Source organism: Fistularia commersonii, chromosome 6, assembly GCF_037954325.1.
Source record: "Fistularia commersonii isolate RoL2024-O1a breed Wild chromosome 6, RoL_Fcom_v1.0, whole genome shotgun sequence".
In the NCBI taxonomy this organism is placed as follows: domain Eukaryota; kingdom Metazoa; phylum Chordata; class Actinopteri; order Syngnathiformes; family Fistulariidae; genus Fistularia; species Fistularia commersonii.
The window spans coordinates 8,740,106-8,765,226 of NC_141289.1; the positions used below are offsets into that span (position 1 = coordinate 8,740,106).

Genomic DNA, 25,121 nt, shown 5'->3' on the forward strand with positions numbered 1-25,121 from the left:
GGTTAGGGCCTTGCATTTGGTGTGTGTGTATGTATGTGTGTGAATGCTATATAACACAAAGCACAATTCACCATTTAAGAGTCAACCTTTTTTTCAAGTACTTTATTTTTTATTTTCTAAAAAGAGGCAACCGAATAACAGCCATGAGTACTTTACAGGAGAACTTGATCTCATCGGGGAGGGCATGAAGAAGTCACTTTGTAGGTTTTTATATTTCAGTCAACTCAAAACTGCTCCTTTAATCCATAACAAATGTGACATCAGAAAGCTGGCTTTACTGGAGCAAGAGGGATTCAATGACAATGATAAATCTCATAAAATCAACAATCTGAATTTATCTTCCTCCTGGGAAAGAAAAATAAAAACTTTCAAAAACAAAAAAACACTTAACTGAAGTGCATCTTGTTCATGGGAAATAAAAGCTTGATGCATCACATAAACTAGGATATTCAAGTTATTTGAAAAAAATACAACTTTTGACATCTGAAATCCCTTTTTTAGGGTCATGAAATCTAAGAAAGAAAGCAACAGCGAAGTATGCTACATATATGGAAACACGATAACAAAATGTTAGCTGGCGTGACTAAAGCCTCCAATAACAGGCACATAATTATCATTAATATGTTGGAATATATATAGTAAAAGTGCAGTAACTGAGTGTTGGTCGGATAGATGAAGATTTGGTGCAACAGCTCTAAAAGTTGAGAGTAAACGGGGTCACGCTTGATGCTCGTAAGCTGCCTTGTATCTAAAACAAATTTTTATTGGGTGTCTGTAGATGATTTCTTAAAAAAAAAAGAATACTCACAAGTGACCCAGAAATAAATTAACCCCAGATGTGATTTTCAATCAAAAATAATGTGCCAGTGTTTTCCTCCCCCTCTTAATTATCTAAACCTGTACGCCTTGTACAGGTTTAGAGCCTTGAGCCTGAGAAAAAGATGATGGCTCCAAACTAGAATGAAAAACAAAAACTCTCTTTTTTTTTCTTTTATTTGGCCTGACAGCCCTGGCGATGTGGTAAACTGTTTCATAAGAAAGCAGTAATGCTAAAAAAAAATTAAAAAACACCTTCAAATCCCACAGGGTGCAATCAGTAAATACAACAACGCACAAGGCTTGGCTAGTCTTAACAGTGCTGGCTTCTACTTAAGGCCTCATACTATTAAAAACACGAACATACAAGGACCTTGACGAGAATGCGAGAATGTCTGATCCGGTATTGGCCTCCCCCGACCGTCTGCAGACAGGTGCATGCTGGGACCTGCAGGCAGGACGCTTTTTTTGGGACATGTCATGCAGACGTAAGCTGCTTGCCGGCAACTTTAAACAGACACCCGTGCAAAAGAATCGTAAAATAATTTTTAATACTGGCATGTGAGAGGCGTGAAGGATCGGCCTGGCAGTATGTTAGTCCTTGCACTTAGAGAATTCCTTCAACAAAGAAAAGCAACTTGAATCCCTGTTCTTCTAAATATATTTCTGTGCTCATACTATTTACTGTTCATTTTTCCCGATTTTCTTTTTTTCTGACCCTGGACAGCTTTCATTACCTTCTTCCACTTTCCTGCTCTTCCGACATGAATATATATTCAGACTCTCCACTTCCCCCACAACCAATACTCAACCCTACATTCACAAGACCGCTTCCATGTACATCTATCTCTCTCACTCTCTCCCTTTCTCTTTCTCTCTTTCACTTTCTGTCTTTCACTTTCACCTTCCAGCTTGGAGCTTCAAAAAGGAAAACCAAATTGAGATTCAGAGGCAAACTAAGGCCTTATGTTACCTAGCCTATACACTTAGACACTGCAGAATCGCTAAGAACAGTCAGTCCATGAAGTTGTGCTTTAAAATGAAGTTGTAAAAAGGAGGGATTGTTCTGCCCACCAGATGCCCTGACAAATCCCGCCAAAAGCTGGAGGGAGGAGAGATGGGCAGAGAGAACTTCCGTCTCTTCCTTCCTTCCGATCAACGTTTGCCTGAACCCTGCGGGGTAGAGGAAGCCAGGTGGCGCCGCCGCTCCTTGAGATTTCCCCAGGATGGCGGGGGGAGCGCCAAGGAAGTTGGGTGGGGAGGCGGAGGTGCGGGGTTGCCGATCGATTTTCCCGCTCGTGCGCCGATCATTGCCGGGAGGCTCTGGTTGCGCCTCAAACCGTCCAATAGGCTCCCTCCGCCCGCTGACACAAAGGTAGCAGAGTCTTGGCGCGACTCTGTGCCCTTTAGCACATTGGTGAATCCCAGCCGCCGCAGCCTGTCCAGCAGGCCGACGTTGACCGGGTCGAGCCTGGTCCGGCTTGCCTTGGCAGACGGGGCGACTGGTGGCGTTTCCTGGGAGGGGCTCGGAAGGTCCGGGTGTGGAGCACGGCCAAGATTCAGGCCGTAGACGTCCTGGAGGAAAAGCTCTGCCGGTCTTGACGCAAGGAAATTGTCCGTGGGATGCTGGCGGGACTCGGTGGGCACGGGGGAGGGAGTGGGCGAGTGCGAGGGAGAATTGGGAGGCGTACCTGGCAGAAGGCGGAAGAGGGGCTGACGGGCCGTGGGCTTGGGGGATAAAGTGGGTGTGTCTAGGGACACTTGTGCGGAAATGCCTCTCTCCAGGACCAACTTGGCGAGGCCACCGGCAGCTGCTGTGGGTCGTCTCGCCGGGAATGATTCTCCAAGGCTGAGTCTGCAGGGAGTCACTGGGGTGCTGGGACCTGTCCTCATAGAGCTGGGGGTGTTTGCCATGAGGGATGACTGCGAACTGAAGCACAAGCGGAGGTCGGGTAAGATTTGAGTTCTTCATGCTAACCTTTTTACTACAGAGAGAAAATCATTGGAATTTCTATCAGGAGCTTAGCACCTCAATTACATGTTAGTACAGGAGGTCTTCGATTTACATGGGAATTCTGTTCCAATGTTGCGACACAACGCCATTTCAGTCATGATGACCGACGAATAAAAACAAAGCCATCTTCCTCGTAGAACGTTGTGTGACGACGTATTCGTCCACTCCGCTTGCTAACTAGTTCCCGCTTAAAAGAATTTTTGACATCACAAATGGCGTGCGCAGGAATAATGGAACAAGACTTTCTTAATTTTCTTAATTGATTAAGGGGCAAGGGCAATGTTACCACAAAACTCCAAATGTCAAGTCTTAAACCGAGGACTGCAAATCTATGGTGCTAATACTTTCATGGTGATCATAATTCTGTAAAGAATCTTTTTGCTTCGTTTGTCTAAGTCTTTAAAAAAATTACCTTAATAGCACGTACATAGTTTAATATTACTATTGTAACAGTGCATTTTACTGCTAATTTGCACTCTAATAATTTTGTTATTTTGTTGATTTCATGTCACTGTGGTATTGTGAGAAATGTCTTCTTGATTCCTCTGTGTGTCTAGTACATGCGAGGAAATTGACAATAAAGGCAGCTTTGACTTTGACGTACAGACGGCCCTTACCTTGACGTAACCTGTGTGACGTCACTCGGATGAAGGATGCGGCAGGTCGTGAACGTGTAGGTGGAGAAGGTGGAGCTCTGACACTTCCCGGGGTTTTGGACTGGAGACACGCAAAACTTGCACCGTTGGAATACGAATGTGTGATGTGTGTGAGATGTGTCACAGAATATACTTACCAGAGGAGGATGATGACGCTGCAGAGATGTGATTCTGTGACTGGACCGTTACTGTGGTGACTGCGGTAACGGGCTGAGACAACAGGCCGGACCTCTCAGGGATGTGTTCGGACGTCCCCGCCGATGGTGGCGGGGTGGGTGAGGAGAGCGAAACAGGGAGAGGCAGAGGCAGCTGCTTTCGGTCTTTCCTTTCCTCCGGCGTCGAGGAGCAACGCACCTTGAAGACGATCCCACCTTCCTCCTCTTCCTCATCCTCCTCTTCTTTCCCTTTCTCAGCAGCCCCTTTCTCCTGAATGCCCATGCTGCACTCTCTCTGCTCCTCTGTCTCCTCGTCCTCCTCCATGTCAGACAGCCGGTACATGGCGTCCTGAGCCAACGGGCGGAAGCCCTTGGTCACCACTCCTGGGTGGGGGTCCAGGATGGTGGCCAGGTGGGGTTTGGCGAGCTGCTGCCAGTGATGGAGTGTCAGAGAGCCTGGTGGAAAGGGGACAGGATGTTCCCATCATCAACACAATGCAACAGTTATTTCAAATAACTATTTAACTGGCTTTTTTGCCACTTCTGTGTTGATCAACTTGTTTACTGTTCAAATTGCGGCTGTGAAAAATGAGCTTTACCCTCTATGGGCTTGACAATCTGAAGCTTCTCAGGCAGGAAGGTCTTGAAAACGCTGGAGCCAATGGAGAACTCTGAGAGGTTGGAGAAAGAGGAGAAGTTGCTGCCCATCGGCGAGCAGCAGCCGCTCCCCTCCGCATCGGCCTCCGGCCCGGCCAGGGCCTGGAGCTTCTTCTCACGCTCAGCCCGGAAGAACTGACGCTCTGACAAGAAGTTCTGACGCCTGAGGGAGAGTCGGTGGAGAGCTTTGGTGAGGTCGTTCCCACCGGGGGAACCCGGCATGCCCATCCGCACCTCTTCCCTGCAGAGACACAAACCCTTTTAATCTAGCGGTCACGGCCACGTGAGAGCATCCTCTGGGTTTCTCTGTGTCTGCAGTGTACAGACCCCTGAGTTGACTGGAAAGGTTGCGCTGTCATCACTAGGGAGCTCTTCCCCGAGCCGGGGATGGGAGGGGTGGCGGAGGGTGGGCGCGACGCTGTGGCATTAACTGAGCGGACTGTTTGAAACACTCGTTTATGGGAGCTTCTGGAGTAGAAGATGGTCAAAGGTCAGTGATCCACAATGCAATTCAACCATCTACACTTCTATTAGAAAGTACCGGGAATCTCACTGTATTTAAAACTGTGATCCTTAATAATTTTCAGATCCTTCGTACAATTTATTATCATTTTTTTTTCCTAAAAACATCCGATTGAATGAGCCGGTGTCCTCTGTGTGTGTGTATGTGTGGCCCGTAGAACACCTGTTCTCACCTTTGGTCCTCAAAGGCGGTTTCCTCCTCAATACTCAGTTCCCTCCTCATGGTGCCCTCGATCTCCGCAGCCAGGGAGTCCTGAACACCCACCCACACACATGCATGCGCGCACACACACACACACACACACACACACACACACAAACACACTCGTCAGTCAGTGATTCAAAGAGGTGAAAGGTTCACCTTATAGCGCCGTCTGAAAGACCAGTTTATTGGCAAGTTTTCTTTTCTACTTTAACACTCAGTGTGTCTCATACCATGGGGTAGAGGCCATAGGAGAGGTGCCTCCTCATCCCGTAGGACGGAGTATTTTTATTGCGAAGTTCCTTTATCTCCTCCTGTGACTCGTGTAGCATCTCCACACACTCGGCGTTCCTCTCCGTCAACTCATTCAACTGCAGCAAAATCACACGCACGCACACACACCAATCTTTGAAATGTGAAGATCAGAATCCATTGGAGATAAATATAGATGTGCTTGTGCGTGTTTGATCTTGCACCTCGGCAGTAAGCTGTCTCTGAGCATCTTTGGAGGCTTGCAGGTGGATCCTCAGCTCCTCCTTCTCCAGTGCCAACTATACGGAACACACAAGGTCACTTGGTGTGAACCCCCAGCACTAATTCAATGTTGTTTCATTATTTTTTGGAATGAATGCATGGCATTCGTTTTTGCTGTGAAGCGTGCAAAGAGCTTCTCTGCTCTCCTCACCTCTTTCACTCGGTGCTGTAGCTCCACTATCTGGGACAAGAGCTGGGCGATCTCCTCCTGGTGCCTGAGAAGCTCCTCATTCTTGTGGGACAGTTCATCGGTCAGAGAAACCATCTGACTGTTGGACTCGCCTGAGACAAGGACAAACTCAAATTACACCAAAACTTTTTGCATGCTAACTACTGTGAGCGTGTATGTGCGTGTGTGTCCCACTCACGGAGCTCCTTGACACAGTCGCTCACCAGCTGTTGCTCCTTCTCCTCAAAGGTGATGGTGTCCCTCTTCAGCTGACAGGCCTGAAGATGTTTGGTTGACCACAAGGTTTTTTTCTATCACTTTTTCATAAAAAGTCAACTTTAAACATAACTAAAGATTCTCAAATCTGGGGTTCACCTATTCTACTGCACCAGCAGGAAACTTGCTTTTCCTTAGCATGTCTGCTAACACTTAGCTACAGTGTCGATAATGTTTCCATCCCATCATCCAACTCCGATTCCTGTTAAGTGCTTCAGTATTACCTACCTCAGACCTCAGAGCCGTGTTCTCCTCCTCCAGCTCCTGCAGCTTGCCCTGCAGAGCCTCCAGCTGGCTGAGGGCAGCGGCCGCCGTGGCACCACCTAGCGGCTGGGGCTGCCGCAGTGGCGTGGACACGCTGGAGTCGGTCTCGCTCTCCTCGGACGCGCTGGCCACTATACGCAGCAGCTCGTCCTTCTTGCTGAGCTCATGCTGGAGCTGGTGAACCTGGATCGAGGGAGGCAGGTTGGTGAGTATGGGAACATTCAAACCCTGCGTGTTAATATTCTATTCATTTCTGCACATAAATTATGAAAGAAGCTACCTGGTCCAGCGACTGTGCTAGCTGCTCCTCTAATGCCTCGTTCCGTTCTTGCAGCAGGTGGTTCCTCTGCAGCAGCGACTGCCCGATCCGAGCCGCCAGCTCCAGGTCTCTGTCCCGCTGTCCCCCCGGGAAAAGCACAAAGAATCCACCGTCAGCCTCCTGTCCGTGCCCCGTTCCCATACGGCAACACAGCGCACGTCAAAGGGTGACATCTACCTCGGCCAGAAGGTGCGTGACCACATCGATGTCATTGTACGTCTTGGTCATCTGCTCCACACGGTCAGCGCTGAGAACTGGATGGGGGGTAAAACACACTGTCAGGACAGGTGTGGCTGAATGCGCTCACGCACACGCAATCCGGCACACACACGTGCATGCAGGGTGCTGGAAAAAAAATAAACCATAAAATTTCAACCCAAAGAAATACAAACACACACACACACACACACACACAAAAAAAATAACATGCTGGCTTCAGACTAATGAAATATTCTGACCACGAGCAAACTGAGCAGCCAGTTGCAGTTGTTCAAACTGTCCTTGTTTCTTGTGTGTTTGTGTGTGTGTGTGTGTGTGTGTGTGTTGCTTTGGCATCTACAAGTGCTCTGTGAGTCCTCTGTAACATGGCCGTGCAGTTGCTAGTGGTCTGACAGCCCACTACGGAGAGGCAGACACCTCAAACCCCATGGCGCTAAAGGCCGTCTACGACGCCAGATCGGTGACCTACACTAAGCACATATCTTCATTTCTTGTCGTCTACATTGAGGCCAGTAGAGCTATCTCCTCATTAGTACTACGTGAGTGGCAGGACAGAACGGAGCAGGTAGGGACAGAGAAAGTACCTTTGGAGAGGCTCTGAGAGCCAGGGTGGGAATAAGAAGAGGGCTCCAAAGCAAGATACGCTAGTGAGAGAGAAGAAGGGAGGGGGTTCAAAAAAGGTGGTCGAGCAACTGGCTTCTTTTCAGACACAAAATGGACACAAGAGAAAAGAGATACAGCAGTAGGAAAGGAGAGAGAAAGAAAGTAAGATCTTAGCGGAGGATTTGAGCTTAAGCTTCAATTAATCAACTTGGTGTGGAGACATTAGTCTGTCGAGAGGGAGGATCTACATTAGTTAGGTCTGCTTGGAGCACCTGCATGGGAGTCAGCAGCCGGGCATCGATCCCCCCTCCACCTGTTCAAAGAGAAGTTGCAGTTCTAAACAAAAAGCCGTCAGTTTGCTGTTTTTCCAAGAATCTTCCAACACACTGAGACTATGAGGGAAATAAATTGTTAATCAAATATGTTCTTGTGATGACATCCAATATGCTGAGATGACATGGGATAAAGCAGTGAGGCTGCTTGGAACACAGCAGCAGCGGCTCAGATGGAGGACGGCCAGCGGCTAGTAATCCGAGGCCTGCATTGACCTCTGGATCTGAACGCCAACCCCTCACAGGCTAAAAATATACAAGCCAGCGAGAGCCATCTTTGTTACACACAGGAAGCCGTGTACTGTACAAACACAATGCCTGTGATATGGAGACACACAATTTACTAAAAGGTAGAAGCACAGCTTAGACCCATCATGTTCACATAAACCTGGAAATACTTGTCAAACTCAGGAAACATGCAAGAGCGTGCGACGTGTTTACTTGGAGAAATTAATGTCTGAACTCCGGCCTAAATCACAAAGTCCAACGGGAAGTATTAACTGAGCTGCTGCTTTGATACCAGACCATAAAGGAGCAATGAGGAATTTCTTTGTCTACACTACTTTTCATACAAATAACAGCAAAGCTGCAGCTTTATTTCATAACCTAAAAAATTTTGAGATCCATTTTTAATTGTGGCAAGTGGTGTTTAAAAACAGTCTTATAAATGCCAACAGGTTGACTCCATTTACTTGTAATAATATCTATAAAATCTAACCTTGCAGATCCTGCTAACACAGCCGCCCCTCACGCACATTTCAGATTCAGATGGACGTTTAAGACATCTTCTGCCTTAATAGTGTGTGTGTGTGTGTGTGTGTGTGTGTGTGTGTGTGTGTGTGTGTGTGTGTGTGTGTGTGTGTGTGTGTGTGTGTGTGTGTGTGTGTGTGTGTGTCATTTTCCACGACTGGGCTGTTTGATGAATGCTGGTGAATCTAGCGATGTGTGACGGCAGATTGCTGATGTAGTTTTGTTAGTTTTGTGAGGTTGGATGTGGTGAGGGACGCACGCGCACACACACACACACACACACACACACTGACTGTGGAGTGTCGCCAAGACTAGAAAGAACTCCATTCCTAAATCTGCCATGTGATTTGTAGTGATCGAGCTGGTAATAAACAGATTAAACAAATATAAATTTAACAAAAAAAAACTCATCTTACACCAGAGTTCCAGGGAGATTTCCGAAACATCCATGTTTTCTCCAGTCCAAGAAGCAGAAGATTCGGATGTCAGAGAATTTGATGACTGAAAATAATCATGTCAGTAAGATTCTAATGACTATGGGATTTACAACAGAGGTGGAGCTTTTTTTTATACTTCATGAGACTTTGTTCAATATGTTACGCCCATCACAAGTAAATTATAAGCGCAACACAACTAAGCTGGTACCATTCTAAAATTACTGAAGAAAAAAGTGGAATTAAAATTTAAATAAATGAACACAATGAGGAAAAATGCACATGAAGCAATCAATTGAAAGAAATATTGAGGTAAAAATGAATTAAAAAAACTCTTAATTAAATGTGAATTTTGATCAAATTAAAATGAATTTAAATAATAAAAACAGACAGTGAATAAAAAGTAAATAATTATAAATAATTAATACAATTCCAAATAATTAATTCAACTGGAGGTGAAATTGTAGTATTTCCACTGTGAAAAGTGCAAATAGTAAAGCTGACATAATCGGTTCAGTTGAACAGATTGCTTTGATTTTGCAGCACGAATGAAAGACATGCAGCTTTGACCTTTGGAGACAAGATCTTAATATATTCCGATGTCTTCCAGGCAGTGCTGCGTCTGCTCTGGAGCATATCCTTCAGTCTGGACAGTAGCTGAATGTGTCCCGTAGCTGCATGATTAAAAACCCGAGTGATGAATCCAGGTGAGTGGCCACCAGCTTCGGTTCAAATGCCTCAGTGTTATTTAAGAAAAATGGAAAAGTTTGCCTCACATGATGGCTGCGCACGTTCTGCTTATGCCTTATGGAAAGGTCATTTTACATATTCAAAAATAGTTCATTCGGTGTTTAGCACACTTGTATCGGACAAAGGGGTGAAAATAAACACGCCGAGCCTCTGGAAGTGCACCGGGGTCTATTAATAGAGCCGTGTTTTATTTCACCCAGGCAGAAGTGGAGCACGAGTATCATTGCGCAGGGAGATGAAACCTAAACCGCTTTACCCTTCTGTTTTTTTTCACCCCACACGTGCTGAGACAAACACACACACACACACACACACAAACTACACAAAGTCACTAAGAAAAAAGAAAGTCTCTGTATTTACGGTTTTGGACCCAGTTTATATGTTTCAGGCAAGAAATTGTCTCCTTTACAAATCAAGTTGATGGAATGTGAGCTCATGGAGGCGTATATAATAAACTCTTAAATGAGGCCGGGCCAAACAAAGACGTTGCTTCATTCCTAACCAAACAGGAAGTGGTGTCTTCGCATTTCGTAAAGAACTTATTTCTATGAACATACAAGCAGTCAGATCTGCCCGTTTCTTAGCTTTCGGTGCTGTTACACAGAATATGAACAGACAGACAGGCAGACACACACACACACACACACACAGACAGACACACATATACTACCATACACATTCCTGGGCTGCATTGCTGTCTCACTGACCTTGCAGACATAAGAGACGCTACAACTGACTCCCCCCTGCTCACCTTCCACAGCGAAGTTATCATAAATGTCCTCATTGTTCAGGACCGGCATTTTCCAGCTCCTCTCTTGGGCTTCCAGGCTTCATCCTCTAACGGCTGTCCTTCCTCCCTCCTTTCTGACTCTCTGTCCCGTGATTCCGGCCCCAGCTCTGAACTCTGCAGCACTTCCCTCTGACTGGATAGCCACCCTCCCCAGCCTCTCTTTCTAACAAACAAACACACACACACACACACACACACGCGCACACAGACACACCACGATAAGCGTACACCGAGTAATATTAACGGTAAATCCCTGAGATATTAACTGAAAAGGACGTTGCTGAATAGAATGAATTCCTCACGTGGCTAATGGAAACACATACACACACACACACACCATCTGCTCACTAATGTCACCACTGAGAGACAGTAGAGAAAGGCGGGAGGGGGGGTTACAAAGCTAGACAGAGAGGGAGAAGCCATTTTCATCTGTTCATCTCACTCATAGTGAAAATTTGTTCAGCAACACTTACTCATGTAGCGGAACGTCTCCTCTGCCAGCAGGGGTGAGATGGCACTGTGCTGACCGGGGCCTTCGTCCGGGGAGCAGCTCGGGGAAACCACCCAGTCCTGGCTGTCCGACAGATATACGGACCCCGAGCCCACCGAGCCGGAGCCCAGTGACTCTGAGCCATAATGCCTCCCGCTGCTGCCCAGCCCCTCATCTGCCGGTCCATAGGAAGATTAGGTAACATTTAATAGAGGAATAACAGGTGCACTTTTAGTCAAATATTCCAGCAGCTGTATTATGGAAAACGCATTTGTGAAGCAGACAGATGAAGAATTCATCACACAGCACACAGTGAATGCCGCACCTGATTGGCCCTAAAAAGGTCAACTGGTATTTGCGCACTCCCACACACACCTCCAAACATGAGGATGCTTTTATCATCCAAAGCAAAGTGCCGCCCACAGCAGTGCTCATCCGCAGTGAACCCCCCAAAAAATCAAATACATTGCACTCGTTTCGCAAAGGAGGCTCGAGATAGAGGAGGGTGGTGAATGAGTGTGGATTGATGAAGAATTCAAACCTGTGGGTTTTCTTGGCTCAACCGCCGTACGAGCCGATGTCATTCCACTTGAGCAAATATGTGGTTTACTGGGACAGACGGGGCTAACTATAGCATCAGGCCCGAGGAGAGGACGAGGGGAGCTGCCTCTTACTTGAAACCATCCTAGAGGCTTCCAGGCACACAACTCGAGAGAACATCACTCCATAGTACTGCATCATTAACCTGAAATTAATGCTACATAGCGACAGGTGCCTCACATGTGAGGCCTGTGCATCCCTTTGAGACACTGTGAACTTAAAGGTTTCAGTCGTCGAGCATGCGTTTATGTGTTACTATTAGCCTAAAATACATTTAAAATTATTTTTTTGTCTTTATCACTCCATAATGTATTGCACTAAATTTCCAAAGTAATTATGGTCTGATCTCCAGTGAGCCGCAGACCAAACACAGCTGTGGACACACACTGTACCTACAATCAGGCAGAGCAAAGGAACAGGTAATTTTTTTTTTTTTTTTGCTTCGACCTGAAAAAAATCTGAGTAAACCATCCAAGTCGAAATCATTGACAGGAGCCGTCTACAATTCCCAAAAAATGAAATATCGTAATCTACAGGAACTACAGATGCTGTATGGCAGATTTGAGGACATGCATGTTCCTTGGCCCTGTCCTTGTCTTGAATTCATTCCTCATCTGACAAGAGGATGTTATCAGCTCAGCAGGGAAAAAAACAGTCTGGTATTCAGACTGAATGGAAGAGGGGATGAGGGGATGAAATGTCCGGTTGCCGGACTCCACTATTGTTAATAGATTCAAGGACATGAGTTTCCTCTTTTGTTAATAAGGGATGGTTTACATTGTTTATGTTGTGTAAGAAGACCCACCAAGCTCCACCAATTATCTCCCGCTAGAAATGCGCTACCCCATTCTAAACCCCAGTCGGGTCTCCTTGCACAGACGTAAATGCACAAGGCAAACACCACACCTGTCTCAGTGCTCGATTCCTTCTTCTCCACCGCCCGGGGTTTGACTTCAAACATGTTGGCGGAGGGCGGCACTCCTCACTGCAAACAGGAGCCCTGGACAGAAAACGGGAGTGTCCGATGGGGCATCACATTCTGTCGGTGCGGTGACAGGCTGCGCCCGTGCAGCTTTACCTGCAACGCAAAAAGGAGTGTTTTGTGTTGACGGGCATAGTTTAGTAAACCTATCCCAATTTTATAGTTCATTCAGGTTTTCTAATGGGTGATAAATGCATCGGTTAAATCTGTTTAGACTGAAGACAAGAGTAAACTGCACGTAGCATGGAACACCGTCAATTACCCGCTTGCTGAAAACATGGACTTTCCCTCTTCTCACCACCTTGCATGTTTCCACACCCACTCGCTCACGAATGTTTAATATCAGAGAGAAAATACAAAAAAATAGCACAGTGATTTCTGTTTGACCCCCATGGCCACTGACTGTCTGGTATGTGCTGTGTGCCACAAAAATTTCAACCACGAGAAATGAATTTCTTTCTTCTCGTTTCGCTCTGACGGAAGTATTTTTCAGTCAGACACAAGTCCATGACAGCCAAAGTAACAGGTTGAGACAAAGCACAACAGTCACCCCTCTTCTTATTATTATTTGCCTCCTCCTGTTCCAAGGCAAGGCCTACACAGATCCCTCCCATATCCTGCTGCGTATCCTTGCTGGCTGTTCCAGAGGGCTGACGTAAACAGGACATGCCTTTTAAAGGGATGAACTACCAAATAAGAAGCTGATCAGCCAAAGACGTGTGCTGCTGCACGGTGGGATAATTTGATTTGTGGGATTTTTTTTGGTGGTGTATGTGCATGTGTCAGCATGATACTGTATTATCACTGCCATGAGCAGAAGGGTCATTCAAGCTCTAGTACGTGCTAGAAATTTGAATTTGGATGAATGAAATAATGAAACATGCAATTCGATTCACGTTTCCATTTGAACACTTTTAATAATCTTCAAATAAGGTTTTGAATCTTCTGACTCAATTACCGTTGTTAACTTAAAACTATAGCTTGAGTTTTCAAAGGTTGTGACCTGAACTGGGTCAGGTCATACAACAATCACACAGTCATTTTGCTTTAGTACTCCACATTGGTTGGTATGATTGTAATGACTGAAACACTAGTATCTGACTTCATACCAGGCGGAAATAGAGATATCAGGACATCTGTAATGTGCTATGACATCCAACCTTACATCCTCACATCACATCACATCACATCACTAACCCTGGTGCCTGGACAGCAGTTTTGCAGACACACTCACAGATGTGTGTGTATATCAGGGAGCGTATCTTTGGAACAAGAGTCCTTGGGCAACGCTCATCCTCTGCTTATATAATAGTGAAGCTGAAACCAGTTAGCCTTATAAAGAAGATTACAATGACACGCGATGCTGCTGCTGCTGCACCTCACTATTAGTGGCACAGCAGATGCAATGCTCCTGCCTATTAATAACATTGGTACTGATGTTGGAATTGTAATTGCCGCAATTTACACAAACTGCACACGACATTGCTTATATTCATCATGACTAATAGCTTTGGACAATGGTCCGTGCTGACAGAGACATTTTGCTTGCTTCGATTCATATTTATCATAGCAACATTTGGGTGCTATGTCTTTTGGTTTAAAATGGCAGAGTGGATCTGGACCAAGTGGCCGTGAGTCATCTAATGAGCAGCACAATCACAGGAGGACGGGCGCTTTGTTTTTTCTAATTTTAATATTTTGTAACAGTGATTTCCCTGAGTAATTTCCTCACAAAAACAGCGCCAATGGAATAATTCTATTTGCTAGATTTATCTCAAAAAACATTGAATCTAACCTCGATATACGGAATAAGGTTTGATGTTAGTGACACTGTCTTTAACGCTGATTTTCAAGTAAAAGCGTCTGCTTTCTAAACAACGGCTGGCCTGTCTGTGCCATCCTGGAGCAACTGTCTGCTTGCATCAGCCTTCCAATGACTTCATCTCCTTTAAAATTCGGTCTGATTCTGAGGACATTCCCATCCAGGGTGACCGGCATAGTAAAAAGGAAATCTGAATTATAAATAACACACAGATCAGGAGAAAATGACACAAACAACTTAAATCAGAGGGTTGCATTCTTTCAATGTCTGGAACTGAAACAGCTCCTCCAATGTTAGGATCCATTGTCTATAATTTGTTTTGGCTCAGTCCTCTCCTTTGTGCTCCATCACATTATCTGCAACACCGAACCATCTGAGATCCATCTTGCACAGGACCTCTGAGCTTCCCTAGAATTGTTTTATTTAAGAATATGCATGGGACGAGGCATGTGACAGTGAGTGGACTGCGGAGACTAGCAGCACAACAAGAAATATTTAAACTTGTGACATGCCAGCGAAATTCCTTGTCATGCTTTAACATAGAAAGCATATCATTCAATCTGAAAGGCACCTTCAAGTACAAAAATTCAGCCGAATCTTCTAATTTGTGGGGAACTAATTTGCAATTCTGCAGAACCTTGAATCCTCTACTCTCTTTGAGGAACTGCCACAGAGTGAGGATGTGCTGAAATCATTGCTGCGTCGGTCATTGTTTGCATGATACAATTCCCAGCAGACACTAGCAAACAATCGAAATAACATGTCACGACTATTAGGATCGATTTTACTCGAAGCTCAAGAGTGATTAACCATAATATTACGAGTTAATTACTGTGATATAGTCACCTTAACACCAGAGCAGACAATATGACGGTACAGGAGGTGAGCTACGTTGCTGTTAGCTTTTCCAAAAGTATTTGCTAGTATCATTTTCACAAGGACAACAAACGCAGCTGGGCGAGGGTGACAGTTAGCTATGTAACACATCGCAACCGCGGGCTGAACACAGTCGCCGCCCGACCGATCGGTGGGCGTTATGGCGTAAAGGAAGTTTAATATAATCTTCGTTAGTGGTGTCGCTTACCCTGTGTCAATATTATTCCGAAACATGGGTCGTTCCAGTGTCACACGCGGTCCCTCGTCAATTCCTCCGATAGATCCTGAAACAATGGAGGCGAGTGGAGAGAAGGGGGGAGGAGGGAGGGAGGCTGACGGCTGTCTACGTCATCCAACTGCGACGTGTGTGTGGGGGGGGTGTCGATGACGTTTAATTCTCGCGACTGAAATCTGTGTCAAATTAAAAAAAAAAAAAATCCCGTCATATATTTTCAAGTCGTCTCGGGCGTTCACACGACAGGGGTTACCGACTCATTTAAACGCTCGTTCATCGAAAAACTTGACTTTTTTATGCCACTGGAGCTACTTTAAGCCGTCTGACTCCTTCGTTTTTTAACTTGTTTACGCCGAGGCGCCGGAGCCACCGTCCCGAGGAGGAGGTAGACGGTGACACTGTTCATGCTATTCCCCATTCTATTTAATATCCTATAACTTAGATTAACATGCTAAACTCGAGGGTGCTAAGGTTAGCTTAAAACCTGAATGTTTTTGAAAGGAAAGCTATATCATTGCGTGAATCGGAATGCGTTCCTGTAAAACTACGCGGCCCCCAAAATAACACCATGTTGGGACGTGAAGTATCTCTTATTTTCTTGTAAAACGGCTGCAGTTAATCGTCCGGCCGGCTCCACGTCCACGGCGAGGTCGTGATTGTGAGTCAAACTCGTGTTGCGCAACGGCACTCCGCGAATGCGCAATGCGAGTGAGTCCTGATATCTCCCATCACAGATCCGACTCGACGCCGCCGACCGCCCCCCTCTCTGCCCTCCCTCCAAGCCTACCTACCAGCCACCCGCTCTCGGATCGGCCGATGCAACTAGGTGCGCGGTGGGCGAGTGGATGGATGGACCGCTGAGGTCGGACGGACGCCAGCCGTTTTCCCGTTATACCGCCGCGCCTCGGTGCTGCGTTCCCCGCTGCCGCTGGCCTCCTGCAGCCTGTAAGCGGATGAATGTCAGAGCCTGCTATCGGACCTTCACCAAAAGGACTCCATGTCTTTCTTGGTGAGAAAAAAAAAACTTCCTTGCCGTCCTTACTTTCACCCACCTCCCGTGGTCTGTTTTGATTCTTCCTCTCACTATCGAATTTGCAGTAAGATGTACTTTTGAGATGTGGACTGCTGCTTTCTCATAGTTTGGACTTCCTCATAGTTTGTCTTTTCAGACAGGGCTCCTCCACCTGACGAGGGGTTTAAAATCAGATCACTGGGATGTGGAGGCTCTTGGTCATATTCTCTTGATAGTTTGGTTTATAGTGAAGAAGTTAAAATGTGCATTTACTTTTTCATATTGCATTTACTTTTTCGTATGTCTTCGGATTATCCTAAGGAATGTTTTTAAGAGGGAATAGTTGTTGTTATGATCCTCTGAATTTTTTTAAGGATATGTAAATGTGGTGTTTGCAGTCAGCAGGCCCCTGGGGGCCTCTTGCACTCTGCAAAGTCACAGCCCTCAAGAGTCTCAACACGAGCTAGAATCTAGTATCACTCATCCGACCCCAAATAGAAAAACATGCACGTTGTTTTCCTCGTAGTTTGACTGCTAAATTCTTTGAAAGAAGAGATTGAGTCCAGTTGTGATGACAAGAGTTGACAAGGATTAACTGTGACCTGGATGACCGAGAACCCCTGTTGACAGTTTGCTAAATTTGCCTGGAATGGCATTTTCAAATCACATGAAAACAATGTTTCCATTGGTCATAACCAAAGGTCAATTGCTGACATATGGTGTCTGAAGTTCTGGTGTTTTATCGCTTGTGAAAGGGAGAAAGTCAGCGTTATTGTCTTTATTCAGAGACAAAAAGGCAGAAATGCATCTCGGGCTGGTTTTGCTTAATCTGTGCTTGACATTCAGTCAATGCAGTATTGCATATTGCATAGAAAATGCATAGAGCGTCTGCCGTGGACACAGCTATGTTTACTCACCGATCAGGGAAGCCTACTTGTATGTGGCTAAAGAATTTAGATTTGATATGACTGCATCTGTGGGGACATATCAGTCACTTAGCTGCCTCTGTGTTATCTGTTTCTCGCTGCATTCTCTACCAATCCTGTAAGCTCCTTTGCAGCTTGTGTCTGCAGATGCTTGATCGTCTGACCCTCTCCCACCACTGCCGAGCAACATCACACTCTCCATTCACCACCACCACTGCCTCCCTGTCCTGTCGGGCATGTCTCACCTGTGCTCCTCCCCCCCCTTCACTAGGACTGTTCCTGCATCTCCCACACTCAGGTCCAGCCCATGGACATAGAGGAGCCCTATGAGGACACCAGCCACCAGTTCCTGGTCAGTAGCATGGATAGGAGCATTGCAGTGATGCTCGTCCATCAAATCAACCAGGCATCAACCATCTAGACAGAGCAGATTGTTTGGAATGACATTGCAGCGGTTGAAGCCGTCTGGCTCTCGGACGTTTTAAGCGACTGTCAAAAGAGACAAATTGATCAAAGTATGTGGAGCAAAGGCTTTCTCAAGTCTCCATCATTAGCAAAGCCCCCTTAGATAATCTGATGGTCATTCCTCTGCCTGTTAAACAAAACTCCAATCCCAAATACTCAGAATGAATCAGAATCGGATAACAGTTATCACATCACTCCCTTTCCTCAGACTTAACGCATCTTCTCCATGGCAGCAGAGGACCACTGATAAGTGTCAAACATGACAAGTTAACTAATCCCCAAATGTAGAACATATTGGGTGTCAAGTTCTCTGTGCTAATGTCAAAGCTGATCCAGGGTGCTTTGAATTTCACCATGTTCAGGTGTAATTCAGAATACTGTGGTTTCATTTCCAAGCACACTCCTGCAGCTACAGCAGGAGCTGCTGGTTCTGCTCTCAGTTGTGCGTCTGCCAAGTTCTAAAGCTGCACCATGGACCGGCATTATGTCGGCTTTGTTCGGGCGAGCCAACATAATGGGTGGTTTCTTAACCGCAGAAGAGTGGAATCTCTGCGTAAAACAGTCATATGTTTCACCAAGGCTTGAGGGAGGTCACCTCCTCCCACATCACTTTGCTCATGGCAAAAAGGGCCCTTAACTGTCCGCTGCCTCTATTTGTCCTCTGCTCCATGGCTTCCAATCTCTTCCTACATATTCCCGCACACTAAAACCATCGTTTCCAATCACTAATACTGTCATTCCCTCACACCGATATCATCTCCGCCTCTAGTCCGAGCCCCTTCCAGAATTTTACTATTGGTGCGTTTCAGCTACCGTTGTGAAAAATTCTTGAAGAACCCAGAACCAGCGGCATATAATCCCCACCAGTTGTCCCAGCCAATGTTGCGCTCTACAAACACACAACAGCAAAAGTATAAATCGCAACACCGACTTTGGCCACCGAGATTAGCATCAAACCACGAAGCAGTTCATCAGAGGTTCATGTAAAGCTACACCTCCTCTTCAAATAAGCCTTTAAAAATTAGATGAAGTTGGCACGGACAGCTCCAGCTTGTTGCTCTACCTTTGATTTAAACATATAGACTGGAACGATGTATTAAATGTATTGATACTCAGTGAATTTATGATATTCTGTCACTGGATTTGTTGAAACTGCATCCATGCAACCCAAAACTACACACTTTCTTAGAGTACCATTATAATAAAAATATATATATATATTATGGTTTACATAATGGGATTTATGAATGTATTAAATTTGGTTGTTCACCCCTTCATGTAAGCGAGTGAATGCTCTTCCTCATTAAAAACATTTTATCTGCATATTTTTTCAAGGGGTTTGCACATCTTATGATTTACTTCATACTTTTTCTTCTCTAATACAGTTGCTGCTATGAAATTATTTGTATACCTATAATTTGTCCACCTTGCTTAAACTGCAAGAGCCCCCCTCCCCATAGAACCATAAAGACGTTTACTCAGTGAAGTGTGTTTGCACCAACTTGGGTAGATTTGCCTACAACGGGAAAAATCCTGCAAGCAAGTCTTGGCAGGGGGTTAAGGAACAACATTTACTAATAAGGAGTTTCTGTGATAGGATGTTGAAAATATGGTTTCAGGTCCTAGATTGCATCACCAAACATTTATTTGGTCACTCTGAAAATCTGTGACTTCTTTAGGGGGATGCTGGATTCAGCAACACTGACAGCGTATCTTTGTAAAAAATACAAGTGGTATTTGTGAAATTAAATGAACATCTGCGCTATATAATTGATCTGGATATTCTGACGCCCAGGAAATTTAGATACCAGAAATGTGGCAAATGAGCTAATATTGATACAAACATTTATGCGTGTGTATTAACTGATTATAACACGTTGTGTCCCAGCAGAGCTCTGATGGCTCCGAATACACCCTGCAAGGGCCTGCAGGCAGCGATGATGTCACCGGGCTTTCGGCGGAACCGGTCCATTACCAGCTCCTGGCCGAGCTGGGTGAGCACACAGTTCACAGCAGCGGTCTGACTGACTGCTGCAGCAGCAGCAGGCAGGCAGAGGTGGTTAGAACTAATACCAACAATCACGGACTAAAAAAAAGATTGTCTAATACCAGCATGATCAACAATTAGGAGCTTGGAAAAGAATCAGTAGAACAAAATGTATTTTGTGGAAAGAACAGTACAGTTGCCTTTAGTACCCCGTATTCAGGTACCTCTTTCTTCATTCAAAGCCACAGGACTATTCACCCACTTGGTTTATTAATTTATAAATACTAAACACAACCTCTTTACTCTATATGTATGGTTGACTGCTAAGCACTTCTGAAAGGGAAGCTGGCATGAATCATAACTTTCTAGACTGATGCTATTGATCAAGGAATAGAAATGTGTTCATAAAATACACAAGTGCTTGGCCATAAAATTCCTTTTAGACAGATTATATACTCTGAAGTGTCAAGTAAGAAGCTGCTAGAATTGCGTGTGTCTGTGTGGTGCATATTGATCCCACTGTGTGACAGTGAGTATTTATTCGAGGCGGTATTTCAGTTCACACCTGTAACGTGTGTGTCAGGGAGGGGTTTCAACAACCTGAGCCAAGTGCACATGGCACGCCATGTCCCCACGGGCCAGCTAGTGGCACTCAAACAAACCAACCTGGATGAGTGCACAGAGGAGGAGCTGCTGCAGCTCATGGTGAGCCGCCGTTCCTGCAAGATTTGCCAGCTTCTTGTATTTTTGAGCCGCACGGCTCATTCCTGCAGGTGACCATCTTTCTGTCTCACAGAACGAGGTTCTGCTCTCTCGGCTGTTCCGTCACCCAAATCTGCTGACCTCCCGTCTGGTCTTCAGCTCCTGCTGCCAGCTCTGGGTCCTGATGCCGCTCATGACCTACGGTCAGTACACTGGGGATTCATGTATTTGAGATGGGCATGGATAATAAAATGACGAGAGGACGTTTATGTATTGAAAGTAATACCTTGGCTCACGAATGTAATTTGCTCCATGACTGAGCTCGCTGCTCAGTTTCCACATGTATCAAATTGAATTACCACATTAAAATGATCTGAAATCCAACTAAGAAAAACTACATAATGAACGAGAATGCAAAGAAGTAAACTAGTTTTATTAAGTGTATTTACCTTGAAGATTGGATGAAGATTCTGGTGGTGGCAGGGGAGTTTTTCAATTGGCACTCTGTCTCTGAATTGAACTTAATGGATATACATTTAATGCTACAACGAGTTGCTAACTGTAACTTGCCCACTACACCTTATGGCTAAACTTCATTTAGCAATGGAGTGAATGCGTCTCCTCTTTTTACAATGAATAATTCGTTACAGACCAACTTTGAGTGACTCGTCTGATACCTCGTCCCGCCGTCTGCTGCACCAAATCCTTTAAATGTCCCCTGCCCTCTCCCATACGACGATCTTCTTCACAGTATCTTGCCAACAAAAGGTTCTCCATCTCTTCATGGATGAGTCCACAACACACATACACCTTGCTCATGTTTTTCGATGATTTTCGTTGTGCAACCTTGCGGTGGGCGGCAGTTCCGGCTGTTTTTAAACACCGCTACATGGGCAGCGGTGGCCACATCGATGTCAAACTCATCCCACTGGCCTCCTCGTAACTCAGATCACAAAGCAAAAATTCCACTAAGTGACAGCGCCTATCTCCAAAAAGTCATAAGTTGATGCACTCGTAAGTCAAGGTTCCACTGTATTTCAAATGTTAAGCGTGTGCCTGGAATGTTGGGAGTCAAGTCAAGCTTTACGTGCAGAACATAAGGAAAACAAGAGTTTTTCCTTGTATTTTATTTTAGAATAAATTTGAAATCCTGACAGTAAACCATAAATATAATTTAGAGATCAAACTAGGTATTGGGGTCTGGGAGTGACCCCTAGCAACTAGCTTTGCAACTATATTTTGAACCCATAATTGTATCACACGGTTGTAAGATGTAACATCACATCTTTTTTTATTTCATCTCTGGTCTTTCATAACCCGATAAAGGCAAATTACAAACCTCGGGACAAAATTCAGCCGCATAAAAGTCATTACAGATTTGCTGTGAGTCCTCTCCTGCTCACCCCCAGGCTCTGCAGACACGTTGCTAAGAGCATATTTCCCTGACGGGATGAGCGAGTCTCTGATAGCGTACCTGCTGCACGGCGTGCTGAAAGCTCTGGAATACCTGCACAAGATGGGCTACGTTCACAGGTCGGGTTTTGACATCAGTTATGAGACACACTTGATAAGGGATTTTTTTTTTAAACTGTTATCTGCATTCTAACTTTGTCAGGGGGGTGAAGGCCAGTCATATCCTGCTGTCTGGAGAGGGGCGTGTCTACCTCTCAGGACTCCACAGTGTTTACAGCATGATGCGTGATGGGAAGAGGATGAGGATGGTGTTCGACATGCCCCACCACAGTCCCGCCCTGCTGCCGTGGCTCAGCCCGGAACTCCTAAGACAGGTCAGCTCCTCCTGGGTGACACCAGCACCACTTCTCAACAAACAAACAACCCGAGGTGAAATCGACGGCATCGAGCTTAAAAGATGTTTGTTGCTCTCGTAAGGCCCTGAACAAAGCTGGACTAAATGCCTCTGAGATGAATTCTTACATGCTACTGTTTATGAGATGGGGTCTTTACAACTCACTCCAGTCCAAAGTAATTTCCAAATTATGATCCAATGAATTGTTGAAGAATCTTAACCGGTAAGCTGATTTATGAATGCCATTAAATATCATCCCTATTATCTGCAATACTGTGGTGAAATCTTGAGATGTTTCTGTAAAAATTGGCAAAACATTCACTCAGACTCTATGGTCTTTTTCTTAAAAATTGGAAATTCCCTGGACTGGTTCACAGTGGTAATTCCAGCTTTATATTTTTTCATGCTCTGCACCACAAGTTTTTGAACTCTCTTCTGATCTTATCTGTTGTGCCCTTCCTTCCTTTCTCCCACGCTATTGCCTCCTGCAGGATTTGCACGGCTACGGTGTGAAGTCTGATATCTACAGTTTGGGCATCGTAGCCTGTGAGCTGGTCAGTGGCAGGGTGCCTTTCCAAGATATGCCCCCAACTCAGGTGAAAAAAAAGCTAACTGGTATATTCTCGTGTACATTCAGCATCCCAGGCTGTGTCTCAAAATGCGCAATGCCTTGTCCTCTTCGGTTTCAGATGCTGCTTCAGAAGCTACGTGGCTCTCACTGCTGCCTGCTGGATGTGGCTCCCTTCCCGCTTGGCGAGCTAGGGGGGCTGAAAGTGTCACGGTCGGGGGTGGACTCCGGCATCGGGGAGAGCGTGGCCACTGGGAGCCTCACGCACAGTGCCACCGCACCTCCAACCGACCAACCGCAGAGCCCTGGGCCCAAAAACCACTCAGCCACCCTGCACAACCTTGTCCAGCTCTGTCTGCAGCAGCAGCCCGAGCGCAGGTCTGTCAGCTTGTAAAGGCATTCAGCTAATCTGAAATACTGACGTTCAAACTGAGTGTAAACAAACACACCGTTTGCTCTGTTTACGTCTTTCACAGGCCGTCAGCGTCTGCGCTGTTGACACATGCCTTCTTCAAGCAGGTGGGGCTCCTCGTTGTGTTGCTAGTCTTTATCTTAAATACTAGAATTCCACACAGTGTTGAGCATCTCGAAAAAATAAATATTTATTTGACTACAGTGGAAGTACTGCTCTTCTAACATTTCCAAATGATTGATTGTTCATTTACTGGATCTGATCTCAGTAAAGCTTAACTGTGTTAGTATAAGCATTCACATAAATCAGCACACACACAGGCACTGGTCTCTCAGTAGCTCATAGCCATGCTACAGTGAGAATTGACCAGTAATATGATAATAATGACAACAGTAACAATGATACTATATATATAATTATTACTAATATATGAATGTTATTATAATAATATAATAATAAAAACATTATTATTTTTACAACAACAACAACATTAACAACAGCAACAACAATAATAATAATAATAATAATATCCAGTGTTAAAGAGGATCTGTATTGTTTCCGTCAGGTGAAGAGGCACACAAGGGACTCCTTCCTCAGTCTCATGTATCCGGCAGCGCCCCTCGTCAGCCCTGAGGACCCTCCAGTGTCCTGCCCCCCTACGCCGTCCTGCCATGCAACGTCGACCAGCAGTGACGCCACCAGCACCGTGTGGGACTTCTCGTAATCAACGTCGTCGTCTCCAAGACTCCTAACCCCGACTAGCAAACCAAACAAGACAATCAAAGAAAAGCAATGAGGCCAAATCCTACTGTGCTATTATTATTATTATTATTATTACTATTATTATTATTGTTATTATTATTATTATTATTATTATTAACCAACATCTGAGCCTTTTTTTCAAGTAGTTTGTGTTTTTATATCTTTGTCTTATGCACATGTGAATTATATGTTGTGGAACGATGAGACAACTGTGAAAGTGCTGGATCAAAGACGCTGCTGATCATCTGATGAAGATCAATATTAATAATAATTGTGAGGGAGGCGCGGTTAAAACTGAACCGACTTAAAATCACTCACTTCCTCCACGTTGAACTTTTGAACTATATTAAGCCGAAAAGTCCTCCCTGAAATTGTTATTGTTAAAACCAGCTGTGAATGCCATATGTCATTTGTTGTTGAATAATTTAATCAGAGGAAATGCATCACTGAGGAAGAGTGGGAGGCTTCTCTGCCTGATAAGTTGACATTTTTCGAAAGCGTTTACGGACTCAAGTTCTTCTGGCAGTGACATTATGAAGCGTGGACTGGTTGAAACAAACATCAACTTTTTGAAAGAACCTTGGGAAGGGATGAGGTTGGAGGGTGGTGTATTTCCCTCATAAGTGTTATAATAATACTGTATCTACTCACTGTGAATACCAAGTCTCATAAAAAAAATGAAATGAAAAGATGGAAAAGTGAGTGTTTTCCTAGGGATATTGAGATGGGGTGAGGATGGCAGGGAATTGCTTTTTACTTTTGTCACAATGTGAAAAGTCTATTGTAATAAAATGTTTTCCTTGTTTAAACATTTACAACTTCTAGAGAAGAAACAGTTATCTACATCATATAACAGGAATCAGCTTAGATGTTGACAGTGCTGAGATAAATATAAACGCACAGAAAGCAAAACGTCATTTGCAGTATTTATTTAACCCTCATGACAAAGCACGGAAATTACATCCCATACTTTTAATGATACAAATTTATTTATGGTACTCCATCATAAGTAC

The 25,121-nt window shown here is 45.0% G+C and overlaps 2 protein-coding genes across 11 annotated transcripts; one reads left to right on the forward strand and one right to left on the reverse strand.

Annotated features, from left to right (window-relative positions):
* Positions 1-87: 87 nt before the first annotated feature.
* trak2 (trafficking protein, kinesin binding 2) lies at positions 88-15,669 on the reverse strand. 5 transcript variants are annotated; one of them, XM_086147984.1, is made up of 17 exons: positions 15,441-15,669; positions 12,459-12,630; positions 10,936-11,127; positions 7,388-7,447; positions 6,762-6,838; positions 6,546-6,662; positions 6,230-6,448; positions 5,925-6,003; positions 5,708-5,838; positions 5,499-5,573; positions 5,256-5,393; positions 4,994-5,073; positions 4,626-4,766; positions 4,241-4,539; positions 3,624-4,097; positions 3,448-3,547; positions 88-2,746 (listed from the first exon to the last, which is right to left on the reverse strand). In XM_086147984.1, exons 2-17 carry the CDS (start codon positions 12,511-12,513, stop codon positions 1,972-1,974), a joined length of 3,012 nt encoding a protein of 1,003 aa, XP_086004110.1. In that variant the 5' UTR covers positions 12,514-12,630; positions 15,441-15,669; the 3' UTR covers positions 88-1,971. The 5 variants fall into 5 exon arrangements, with proteins under 5 accessions (XP_086004110.1, XP_086004111.1, XP_086004112.1 ...); XM_086147985.1 differs by lacking the exon at positions 7,388-7,447; XM_086147986.1 differs by lacking the exons at positions 12,459-12,630; positions 15,441-15,669 and adding an exon at positions 10,424-10,625 and having other exon boundaries at positions 10,936-11,061.
* On the forward strand, positions 6,663-25,020 carry stradb (STE20 related adaptor beta). Of its 6 annotated transcripts, XM_086147992.1 has the most exons (14): positions 6,663-6,773; positions 9,533-9,629; positions 10,964-11,150; positions 16,202-16,476; positions 17,677-17,757; positions 19,759-19,864; positions 20,441-20,562; positions 20,654-20,762; positions 21,969-22,092; positions 22,175-22,346; positions 22,858-22,962; positions 23,056-23,312; positions 23,411-23,453; positions 23,912-25,020. In XM_086147992.1, exons 4-14 carry the CDS (start codon positions 16,465-16,467, stop codon positions 24,068-24,070), a joined length of 1,290 nt encoding a protein of 429 aa, XP_086004118.1. In that variant the 5' UTR covers positions 6,663-6,773; positions 9,533-9,629; positions 10,964-11,150; positions 16,202-16,464; the 3' UTR covers positions 24,071-25,020. The 6 variants fall into 6 exon arrangements, with proteins under 6 accessions (XP_086004118.1, XP_086004119.1, XP_086004115.1 ...); XM_086147993.1 differs by lacking the exon at positions 10,964-11,150; XM_086147989.1 differs by lacking the exons at positions 6,663-6,773; positions 9,533-9,629; positions 10,964-11,150 and adding an exon at positions 15,714-15,852.
* The last annotated feature ends 101 nt before the right edge of the window (positions 25,021-25,121 follow it).

What these genes read in the sequence shown, in the direction of transcription:
- trak2 (XM_086147984.1), bottom strand. Translation starts at nt 12,513, where the DNA reads ATGTTTGAAGTCAAACCCCGGGCGGTGGAGAAGAAGGAATCGAGCACT. An exon ending in TAGCACAGTCGCTGGACCAG is followed by an intron (nt 6,449 to 6,545) that starts GTAGCTTCTTTC and finishes CCCTCGATCCAG; the next exon opens with GTTCACCAGCTCCAGCATGA. An exon ending in AGCGTCATCATCCTCCTCTG is followed by an intron (nt 3,548 to 3,623) that starts GTAAGTATATTC and finishes GCGTGTCTCCAG; the next exon opens with TCCAAAACCCCGGGAAGTGT.
- stradb (XM_086147992.1), top strand. An exon ending in GATGCCGCTCATGACCTACG is followed by an intron (nt 20,763 to 21,968) that starts GTCAGTACACTG and finishes GCTCACCCCCAG; the next exon opens with GCTCTGCAGACACGTTGCTA. An exon ending in GCCCGGAACTCCTAAGACAG is followed by an intron (nt 22,347 to 22,857) that starts GTCAGCTCCTCC and finishes TGCCTCCTGCAG; the next exon opens with GATTTGCACGGCTACGGTGT.